The sequence below is a fragment of the Parambassis ranga genome, chromosome 6 (assembly GCF_900634625.1).
Source record: "Parambassis ranga chromosome 6, fParRan2.1, whole genome shotgun sequence".
Taxonomy (NCBI): Eukaryota; Metazoa; Chordata; class Actinopteri; family Ambassidae; genus Parambassis; species Parambassis ranga.
In genome coordinates, this window is record NC_041027.1 from 1,745,080 (window position 1) to 1,757,188 (window position 12,109).

The 12,109-nt window shown below is 38.9% G+C and overlaps 1 protein-coding gene across 1 annotated transcript; it reads left to right on the forward strand.

Annotated features, from left to right (window-relative positions):
- Window positions 1-5,851: 5,851 nt before the first annotated feature.
- map1lc3b (microtubule-associated protein 1 light chain 3 beta) lies at window positions 5,852-11,803 on the forward strand. The gene is made up of 4 exons (XM_028408321.1): window positions 5,852-6,111; window positions 8,395-8,450; window positions 9,973-10,079; window positions 10,282-11,803. Exons 1-4 carry the CDS (start codon window positions 6,072-6,074, stop codon window positions 10,457-10,459), a joined length of 381 nt encoding a protein of 126 aa, XP_028264122.1. The 5' UTR covers window positions 5,852-6,071; the 3' UTR covers window positions 10,460-11,803.
- The last annotated feature ends 306 nt before the right edge of the window (window positions 11,804-12,109 follow it).

Sequence of the window (12,109 nt, forward strand, 5' to 3'; positions counted from 1 at the left end):
GCCTTGCTAGTCATTGTATGACACTGCTTGGCAGCAGCCGTAAAGAATTTCCCTCTGGGATTAATACAGTATCTAAAATAAAAAAAATAAAAAGTATCTGTCTCATTCCTAAGAGCCAGGTAAACTCAGCCTTTTCCCTGACCTTGGTTGCTATGGAAACATAACCACTCTCTGCTTGGTAACCTAGTCTTTTCTAATTGCTGTTGTCTTGGCAACAGCGCAACCAATGTAATCCAGAAAAGGCCACAATCCAAAGTGTTTCCTGTTGCACCACTCACCTCCACTGATCCGTCTCCAACCGCACACAGACAGCAGTTCATCATTTAGACAACAGGAGCTCTTAAAATCCACAAACTGTGTGAGGCCGGGGTGGTGCAATTACAACAGCATTGATGGCAGGATCTCTACAACATTTCATTTTTTAGTCCTAAAGTGGCAACATCAGATTCTTGATTTTCTGTTTTCAGGTGATGTGAGTTCATGGCCAGAGTACAATAATTCAAGCTGTCTTCACTTTTGGAGGTCAAAAGAATATTTTCTAAACACACACACACACACACAGAGCTGTCAGTCCATTAGACCAGAGGGCATCACAGTGACTTACATTAATTTTGTACAAATGTGCCCTAACTTTAATGTAACTCTAAAGTCAAACGTGGTGTGAGGACCAGCCAAGATGTCCCCACAGAAATGTCCTGTTTTGAACTTGAATGTGTCAGCACAAACACAGACATGTAAATGAGCTGGACATTACACACTAATGAGATTTTTTCTGGACAATTAATGTAGCGTAGAAACCAACTGATAACAGTGTATATATTAAATTAGAGATTCTAAGATAGTTGGCCAAAGACTAATATGTTCGATATGTGTGAAAATCTTCCTGTTTCAGTGGTCTTTGTACTTGGCCTTATCCAATCCAATCCATCTTTATTTATAGAGCACTTTTAAAAACAACAAGGTCAGCCAAAGTGCTGCACACAGCCTATCAAATGTAGAATAAATTACTAATAAAATAAAATAAATATATGACCTGGCTTTCCTGAGTGACCTCACTCTAAGAAATTTATTAGCACTGGAAAATGTTACAAATTCATCTGTCAGCACACTCAGTCAAAACTCAATCCCCTTGTTTTCCACAGAATAATCTAATTGTAGCTTTAATAATCTGCATTATATTGATGCACTTGCATCAAACATGGACACTTTTGGTCACAGATTCGATACTCCTTTAATTATTTTAGGTTTAAATGACAAATACAAAGCCTAATCATTAGTTAAAGCTCAATATTTATAAGACTAAGTAAACATAACTGTGAGGATTACACTGATGAGTATATACTTATAATAAAGGATCCATCTCATTGCCATTCTTTTTCCAGTGATTGTTCCTCACACCATGTCTTGTGGTGGGTGTTCAACAAAATGTAAATGACAAAAAAAGTAATTACCATCTTTAACAACAACATGCATCTAGCTGTTCATGTTTAAGGAAAAAAAGGCTTCCAAGAAGTCAGCAGCACCACCTTCAAGGCACTGATAGATTTATAGAGTAGAGCAGATGGGGCTATGTGGTTCAGGTTTACTACTCGACTGATGAAAAATATATGCAGGCTGCTGAAGGAATAACAGATAATCATATGGATAAAAGGTGAGGAGAGGAAGAAAAAAAGGTCAGAAAAGATTTACCAGGAGGGGATTTCATTATCTTGTGACATATAAGATGCAGACAGAATGTCCACTGATGACTGCAGGGCCACACTTTTATTAGTCTGGAGATGGCTGTCATTCTGTTTTAGTATAGGGAATCTCACTGTCTGATTATTTACACATTTCACTGTTAGTCAATGTTGGGAGAGTAACATAGTAAAATACATATAACAATGCATAATATTCCTCTTTAAACCATTCAATTATATAAAGAAATTATTTTTAAGTCTGTAATATTCACTCACTGGTCATTTTAAAGACACCAGCAAATGAAGACCAAATGGATGATTGATTTGGTGCATATTTTGCACATATATACCTAAATCATATGCTCTGTAAAGCACTGCAGCTCCTTGTTCTTAGACAAAGAAAAAAATATTTTTCTGCTGCCCTTTTTATTGTAGGATTTCAAGTTAAAAGTGAGAAACCAGCAATTCTGATTATGTTTTATTTTTATCTCATTTGCTTATCCTAACTTGATGCTGTGGGTCAAGGAAGTAATTCATGTTTATCCTTTTTGCATCAATTCATTCAATGTTACATGCAACATAATGTAAGCACATTCCAAATAATCCAAAAAATATAGAGTACAACATCACTTTGAGCAATCCAAAGGAAAATAAATACATTTATAAACCACATTATGTATTAAGCAAAAGTCTTGTTGTGAAGGATTTGTGACATGCCGTGCAGGACGTTTTCGTTTTTCCATAATGTATTGAAAAAAATGAATGAAATAATGAAACAGTATATCATACAGTGATTCTGCAACTTTTTCTGGATAATCCTTGAACTTTTTATTGTAAGGTCAAAAAACAAACATTATTATTGTAATCTGACCCTTCTTCATTGAACCGTCGCCCTTCTATTTATCTATGTCTATCACTGTCTTGATTTAATACAGAAGCTCAGAGAAGCTTAGTGCACATGACACATCCTCCACCTTTGCACCCTTCATATCCTTCACCTGTTATTGTTATCGACCACACTGGTATTGTCTCCCTCTCCTGAAACATATAACACTGTAACAGTGTCAACATTTCATATCACACAAATTAGCACTTCATTCGTCTATACAGAACACTGAAGCTGGCCCATGTTGCCTGTTGAGCCTTGAGAATCACAACAGCAGCAGCACTTAATGAGCAGGGGGAGCTCCAAATATTGACAGCTAATATTTGATTGAAGGGTAGGAGTGTCCCGTGACAGACACATACACACACACACACACACACACACACACACACACACACACATATACTGCCTAACCCCAGCTCACACCTTCATGTGTTATGACATGGAAAGAGAAGGGTGGCTGCTTCATATACACACCTACACACACACACAGTCCTCAGGGCTTGCTCCACGCTGAGACCAATACACTGCTACACCATGGGGGCTCCTTTCTAACTGACTTCATTTCTGGCCCAGACACACAGCAGGGCGCCAACATGTGCACTCACTCACATACACTAATTTCTCTGCATTTCTATAACACACACACATGCACATACCCCTGACTGGCTGTGTGGCTTCAGGTGGAATTCCACAGGGAAGGATTCACAGTAGGACCTTAAAATACAAAACACTAGGAGGTTCTGTTTGTGTAAACAAGCATGGAAAACCTGTCTTTACATCAAGAACAAAGTGAAGACACAAATACGTGTGATGACTCTGTTTCCAAAACAGCACAGGTCTCTTATGCTTTTTAAGGGATGCTTCTCATCAGTTTCTGCAGGAAGCGGGAGTGCAGATGTGATTCCCTTCGACAGCAACAGGTGATCAAAGTTCTCCCCCTGTTGGACAAAAATAAAACCTGCAGCTTCCTCTTTACCTGCTTCTTTTAAAAAACACCACCAACCCTGCTAACACTGAGAGACAGAAAGTAATAAACTATAAACCCAACTGGTGGAGCTAATGAGACTTTTATTTGACTACAACTTAAGGTTATCTGCATATGCACAGATGGTCCTGAGGAGCTACAGCAGCACATACGTATATTGAAACATCTGTGCTTCAATTGCAGCTTTTTAAATGAGCTCAGCAGCTATTCTGGGTGTGCATTTGCTGAGTAAGCATATTTCTAGGATTTTTTTGTGGATCTTAGTGGCTTTGCATCTCTTTTATTCATTCTGCATCTTTCGCACAACCTCCTAGTTTTATGTTCACCACAAGGTGGTGCAACAATGTGTAATATGAAGTACAGTGTATGCTGGGAGGTGAAGTGTAAAGAACAAAAGGGTGTTGGAAATCTATGTTCTGTGAAGTCAGATACATCCTTATATATATCAATGTTTTAAATAATGTACACACAGCACCCCATATTGACAGAAAAACACAGAATTCTTGACATATTTGTAGATGTATTAAAAAAAAGTGAAATATGACATGTTCCTAAGTATTCAGAGCCTTTGCTGTGACATTCATATTTTGAACTAAGGTGCGTCCATTTCTTCTGATCATCCTTCAGATGGTTCTACACCTTCATTTGAGTCCAGCTGTGTTTGATGATACTGATTGGACTTGATTAAGAAAGACACACACCTGTCTATATAAGACCTTACAGCTCACAGTGCATGTTAGAGCACATGAGGATCATGAGGTCAAAGGAACTGTCTGAAGAGACAGAATATATACATATATATGTGTGTGTGTGCGTGCGTGCGCTAACCATTGCACCACCATTACGCCCCAATTTGGTCATTGTGATTTTATCTTGAAATTATTACTGCAATCTGTTGTATCTCTAGCAATCTATCTCTTACAGTGTATTACTGTGGGGTACTTTGACTTGTGTACTGCATTTCTATTTGAAGCCAGCTCTATACATTATAAACACTTTCTATAATTATGAATTCCCATCACATTTTCTGGTTAATGCAGTTTGTTGTTGAAATATATTGATATTCAGAGTACTATATCCAATTATTGTTTCATATTTGTAATATTGTTTTTTTTATATTTGTGAGTCAGATAGGTACTACCAAAACATCTCATGGTTAAACATAAATATAAAATGCAAGTGTGTTGCGTTTATCAAAAGAGAAAAAAGGAAGCTCTTAATTAAAAAACAATATGTAATATGTCACATATCTTGAAATGTATTCAGTCAGTGTGCTTAGTGGCCAGCAGGTTTTTGAAGAACATTCTTCCTCTCTCTCTGTCTCTACCTTCCTGGCAGTGTGGTGTATAATACATCACATTTAGGAATCAGTTTAGATAATACAGATAAGACACAGTCAGTTGGAATGATAAACCCCATAGAGCTACATAGCTAATTAGAATTCATGGTAAATTTGTTAATCCTAATTTTAAAACAAATACAGCTGCTCCATTGAAAGATAAACATTGAACAAAGATATGCTATATAACATTATATATATGCTAATGCTGTCCCTGTCTCATCTATAAAATAATCCTTCCTGCTGGGATGACTAAATATTGTATGTAAAAACCATGATTTCATTACAAGCATTGTTTTACTGATGTCAGAATAATGCTCTTTGACTAAGTCCTATGTTACTGGCCTTTCAGCAGACTTTCCCAGGGGATTTTTTTCACCACCATCATGACATCATACATATAGCCTTGCACCCTCCACTTTACCCTTTGCAGTCATCATCATCCTCACCTTTTTCCACTCCACCAGTGTTTTATGAAGAAATGTCATGTGGATTTTCTTGACACAGGGCTAACTTCCGCTTTCTAAAGCACATCTTGTTAAAAGTGGCAGGATCTGAGGTGGATGTCACTAGGAGAGGAAGTAATCTGCTGTATACTGTGTAGCCAGCCCCCTCTGTTGGCCAAATCCATAACTAAGTTATTTAATAATTATGATTGTGATTATGATGAATTATTTTTATGGTTTACTCTCAGACACTTCATTGTTGTTTAAATGGATAACTAGAAGGCCAAAACATTTAAAATTAGGCAGAGCTACATGTGCATTGACACTAAAAAATAAACAAACTTTTAAATCAAATAATATCTAACATTATATTATAATATTTGTTTTATTTTTTTATTCATAAAAGTGCGTTGTTTGCTGCCATCAATCTTAGCACACTAGTGTTTTCATGAGAGCGCTGGAGAGGAAGACGCGTGACGTCACGGGTCAGCTGACAGGTTTGTTTTGCTTGTCGAGCTCGTCCTGATAAAAACACAGAGGAAGGAGGCGACGACATCAAACCACCTCTAAACTTCTGCCTGTCTGCTCCCTATTTTACCGATAAGCTAGCAGCAGCACAGCCAAGAACACTTTTATGAACCGTTTTTAGGATATATTTTTTTTAAAAAAACAAATTGCCAACGCCATTACCTCTCGTTTACATCTACTGCCAAGTGTTTGACTTTGACGCAGTATGCCTTCAGAAAAAACCTTCAAACAAAGAAGGACATTCGGTAGGTTCACCGCTGCTTGTTTTTAACACGCCACGCTCTTTTTTCGCTTTCTGGCTTTTGTAATCTGCTGCAGGATTTTAGTTGTAACCAGAATCTCTTTGTTCACTGTGGGGAAAAGTGAAATAGAGCTTTATTGTGGATGAGTTAGGTTGTCCCAGTGGCGAGTGTTAAAGCGTTCATTTTTTCCCCCAAGCTAAATTCTGTAACCGATTTATCTTTTAATTAGAAAACTAAACCTTACTCCGAGGCCTGGCGTCGTTTAAACTCATCTAAAAGAAAGCTGTAATCGTTCCTGACTCAGCTCTAGATGTGGGATAAAGTAGAGGGTGAAATAGAGCTGCTGGCTGCAGGCCTGCCTCTCTTCTGTGTTTACTTGTATCAGAGCAGTAGGAGAAAAACAAAGTGATGTCGAAATGCAGGCAGAGCTGCAGGATTGGGGGATGGGGCAGTTTGTGGTGAAGAAGAGAAGAGTTCAAATGTAGGAAGCATGGGCTGATTTCAAATGTAGAGTTTACCTTTGTTTCTCTTTGGTTGACGGGTAGGCCTCAGCCTGGTGTGGATTATAGTTTCAGTTGTGATTTCATAGCTAAAGACCCAGCCTGCATTCCTTATTAACACACAACTGTTGCTGTCCTCTATAAAATAATAAACCAGGTATTGTACAGTGATTGAAATGTATATTTTTGATCATAAAAGTCTGTGGATTGGCAAGATTTTGACAATACAATCATATCATGATATTGGATGATTCAATTTATTGGCATATATTACTCCACTTCAAGTAAATGAGTACTTTTTCCTGTCAGAACAGTGGGTCTGTATTTATAAATAAAACATATTTTCTTAAGAGAAGCTGTGCACCAAAGAGCAACTACACTGATAAATATGTTTTACAAACTGTCATCTGCCATTTTGGACATGACGTGTGTGTTAAGTGTGTCTGTTCTTTTTTTCCAAATTGGTCTGTAATTTAGTAACCAAGTTATCTTTATTGCAGAATAGAAACCACCTTTAAAGCAAAAAAATTTACGAATAATCCCACCGTCTAACTGTCTCGTGGTTTAACATCCTAGTATTGGTCCACATTTATACAATCAAAGCATGTGAGGGCCTGCAGAGGGAAACGTATTGTCTGTGAGGCTGTCAGTGTTTTATAATCCAGAATGATCCTTATTCCCACGTTTGTTGATTTTAGCACTGCTGGTTAAGGTTCAGATACATAATATAGAAAGTTAATAAACAACAGCAGCAACAAACAGGTGATGATGTCAACTGTACCACTGCCTTGTGTACATGATACTTGATTCGCCATGGTTATCACATACCCAACTGGGCCTGTCTGAACATTTAAATGTTTATGATGAGTGCAGAACAAACCAAGCTGCCAAACCAAAATGACTAAAAACAGATGACTCAGAGACTGTTTGCCACTCGGTGTGGTGGTCATGAGAGACTGACACTGACACAAAAACACAAATACACAGCTCCTATGTTTCAGATTGAACCTTTGGGAAAATAAACATTTGTCCTTTGAGAGCAGCATGCAATAAGTTGATTGAATTAGGTTTATTAGAGTTTGTCTACTGATCAAACATTTTTTTAGTGGCAAGTCACAAGACCAAATACCAGTCATTCAAAGCTTCATCACAGCTAAGTGATTGCTTAGCTACTTTACTTACTGTTTTTACCAAGTGTTTTCTGTCCATGTTCAAATTTTGTTCATCAGATGGTATTAATATTGTCAGTTCAAAGTGCAGCCAGACCAAGGCGTTATCTCTCAGCATGTACTGTTTTATAGGTCATGGATGACTAAGTGATCTGTCAGGAGATGTGTTACTCACCTGATCCTTGAGTTATCCCTGTGCAGGGAAACCCCAGTCATTAAACAGTCCATCTACAGATGTTCTGACACTAGTCTATTTTAATACTAGTTATCGACCGAACAAGTTTTGGCCAATCTTTTGCCATTCATGACAACTAAAAATAAGTATGTGTGGAACAATGCTGTTACACCATGAGTGGATTTCAGTGTATCCTATCACGTTTCATGTTTCGTTGGTTCAGATTATTTAGATAACACATCACACCCACCAAACCTGTTGAACCACAGGTTATAATAACAAGTCTCCTCACATGAGAAGGAAATATATTAAAATGCAGAGAGGGAGGCTTACACTATTAAATTAGTCAGCGACTGGTAATCATGTGTATCCATGTTTTGTACCTCATTCTGCTGATTTCTAGTTCACATCCTTCAACTGTGTTTGTTTTTCTGCCCCACAGAACAGCGAGTAGAAGATGTCAGACTGATCCGAGAGCAGCACCCCAACAAGATACCTGTGAGTCAAAGTACACATTATAATGTGCATATCAACGCACAGGAAAACCAGACAGACTTCCTGTTGCAAAAAACCGATGTCCCACACTTCCTGGTTGATGATGGTATTTTTATGCATCATTTCAGAGAGGGCTCTTTGATTCTGTTTGGAGATTATTGTTGTCTTTACTGGTTACTTTTTGTTTTAGCATTAAGCAATCTGGTTTAACAGCTGCAGGAAGTTAGCTGCCCAGTGTATCCTAGCAACCCTCAGTAAACAGATGTACACCTTGTGTTTCACCTGCTCATTTCATCATTCTAAGATAGAGTATCAGTGCAGCTTTCCATCTGCTGCCCCATGTAAGGCTTCTTCTCATGTTAAAAGTGTCCCTGTGTGTGTGTGTGTGTTTCCTGTGTACTCTCCTGGGGTTATAAACCGCCTTGTCATAGCAAGCGTTGAGATCAGAGGCAGATGCGCTGTGTCACTGTAATGTAACTCCATTTAGACAGCCACAGTGGAGCCTGCAGGGGGTGGAGGAGCAGAAGACTGTATGACAGACTGATTATAGCTCTCAGACCAGGCTCTTGCCTCACTGAGCAGAACACCTGCTTTCCTGCTGAACAGAGGTCAATGCATTTCTACATACTTGTTCAACTTTTAGATCAACAGTGGACTTACAAAATTTTTGAAACTGCAGAATCCACTGCCATATTACAGGTGAATTTGAACTTAAAGTAATACAGTGCCAAGTCATGTTGCTGTTCTATCACAGGGCTAACACTGTGTGACAGACACCCAGGCACGGACTCATCAATCTCTTCTTGTCCAAGGATCCGTCACTCTCCTGATTAGTTTCTATCCCTGTTATTTTCAGTCAGTATTTACACATGTGAACAATCATTTCACATGTAAACTAGATTCTTATAATTAGTTGCTCATATAGTCTCTAATTAGTTTGTTTTTGCTACAATCAAATGTTTGAGTGACAGCAGCAAGGTTACTTAAAGGTTAGTTCCAATAAAATAAAACAGAAAAACAGCAAATTATTCTGACTACTATAATGATTACTGTCATCTTATTATTTAAATACGGTAGTTGTACTTTTCTGAATGGTGTCTTGTTCCTTAATCACTTATAATCACTACTGAAATGATAAATAATCGGCAGTGTGTTGAGTTTGGATTGGTTACAATCAGAGAGTTCAGTTATTATAGTGTCTGATTCTCTAACAGTGCTCATTTAAAGACATGATCCTAATTTTAATTAAATGTCCTAGTGAATGAATGATTCAATATCCAAGCTAATGTTGCTGCAAGCCTCATGGATCTACAAGGATAAGCCCATAAGCGCAGAGGGCTGTGTTCTTTTTTTATCCTCACCATCTGATATGTGCAACTGAAGTTTCCTTATTGATGTTGAAGAGCTTCAGCTGTGAGGGCATCAGGTCCAAAACACAGCACAGGAAATGCAACACTTACTGGGCTTGACAGGCTGAAATAAGACAGGCATATACATATACTGATAGTCTGTTGGTCTCCTTTAGGTGATCATTGAAAGATATAAAGGAGAGAAACAGCTCCCCATCCTTGACAAGACCAAGTTCCTGGTGCCAGACCACGTCAACATGAGTGAACTCATCAAGATTATCAGGTACACATCCACCATTCTGTCCCTCTTTTTTTTTCTTCTTTTTTTCTCCTCTCCTGTTCATTTTCGGCCTCTTGTCATCTTCATCATTTTGCTTTCCTCATTTCTTTATATCTTTCTTCTTTTTCCTGCCTTCTCTTCTTATTTTTTTCTGCTTTCCATTTTCCATCTCCTCACTCGTGCCATGTCTTTCTTTCCCCAACAGGAGGCGCCTCCAGCTAAACGCCAACCAGGCTTTCTTCCTGCTTGTCAACGGGCACAGCATGGTGTCTGTGTCTGCGGCCATCTCTGAGGTGTATGAGCGGGAGCGGGACCAAGATGGCTTCCTCTACATGGTGTATGCCTCCCAGGAGACCTTCGGCACTACCATAACTGCCCAGTGAGCAGACCTCTTCCTTCTACTTCTTCCAACTGGCTCGGCGATTGGACAATTGTAGTTTTTAGCCTCCCTGTTCATTTTACTTGCCACACTAGACTGTAAGAACTAAACACAGCATTAGGCCAGCTCAAACTGCTTCAGCAGGTCTCTGATGTTTTAACCACTCAGCCATTAGCAGAGTTTATGTAGAGAACCCCCCCCCCCCCCCCCCAAAATCTGATGATGACTCAGGCTGATAGTCACTCAGTGTGTGTTTCGTTGTTGTTCTCTCTGGTTAGACCCTGTCCGCATTGACAGGTTATTTACAGTGTTGTGGTTACACGTCTCCTTGGCCATACTTATGTTCATGTGTATATCTACATATATAGGTGGTGAGGCTCCACCATCATCAAAGCCAGCCTTGGCGATAGGGTCTGTGGAGACAGGGACACTAGAGAGTTTCACTGGTTTAGTAGAGGACATATTTAGCCAGACAAGTTTAAAAAAAAATAGAGAACGTCGCTCTGCTCCTGTCACATTCCGTAAATGGTCCTTCTTTGGTGTTTTATCCCTCCCCACCTCATATCCAAAAGCATTGTCACTGTAAAAAAAAAAGATGTAAGGAAACTGCTTTGCTCTTGAAACAGATGATTGTAGTTTGCAAAAAAAGCCTTGGTGTACAGATATTATGTGACTATATAGGAGTTCCAGTGAGAGTGTTACCAAGTTGATTTTGGACACACTATAAGGAGCTGCATATGTGACTGGAGGATGATGGCGTCTGTGTAAATGCTGATGAGGTGAGGAGGAGGTTCATAATCAGCAAAGAATCAAAGAATCATGGGCAGGTTGACGAGTGTCCTGTCTGACTGTCCATCTGTGTTTTCCCTTTGACCTACAGGGCTGATTTCCCAGAACTGTCACTGATGTTCACTGTGGGGAATTTCTACCTGCCCTGTGGGTTTTTAAAGGGCTACACTCTTCAATATCATGTCTGTCTATAGATGGCTCTTCACACTTTGTGTGCTGTTGTCCTGATCCTCCTCCTCCTCACCATCTTCCTAACAGATCGTGGTTTATCTGCTTTATATCGCAGTATTTTATCATTTTGGTTCTTTTTATTTAATGTGATTTTTATTCCATTGTACGACATGTCTTGACACTCTGCAGTATGTAAAGGTGACTTTTATTTTCCTGACTAGCAAAAGCCACTGTGTGTGTTACATAGTGTTGGCGCATTTGTTGCAGTGCGGTCTTTTCTGCCTGCTCCTCTGTTTAACACACACATCCACACACAGCAATATCACACAACCTCTTTTATGTATTTATGTTGGTATTTTGTAAACAATAAAAAGAAAACGTAAGGTTGCCTTGCCTTCTAATCAGTATTCCCTCAATCATGGACAGTTAAGTATTTTAATATGCAGTATTGGACCGGTGTGCATGTTTAGGGACATACATTAGCATGGTGTCACCTGGCTGTCTGCTATCACTGCTGCTATCCTGAAAATCTTGGGAAATCTTTTTTTCCTATGTTTACAATCAAGCCATCCCTTCCAACTATGTTTGCATAGAAGCCTCAGACACCAGCTTGCTAACTCTTAGCTGTACTTGCCCAACATCTTAGTGATAACTATTATGGCATGGCCACAAAATATTAACACAAGACATTTAA

What these genes read in the sequence shown, in the direction of transcription:
- map1lc3b (XM_028408321.1), top strand. Translation starts at nt 6,072, where the DNA reads ATGCCTTCAGAAAAAACCTTCAAACAAAGAAGGACATTCG. An exon ending in CAAACAAAGAAGGACATTCG is followed by an intron (nt 6,112 to 8,394) that starts GTAGGTTCACCG and finishes TCTGCCCCACAG; the next exon opens with AACAGCGAGTAGAAGATGTC. An exon ending in AGCACCCCAACAAGATACCT is followed by an intron (nt 8,451 to 9,972) that starts GTGAGTCAAAGT and finishes GGTCTCCTTTAG; the next exon opens with GTGATCATTGAAAGATATAA.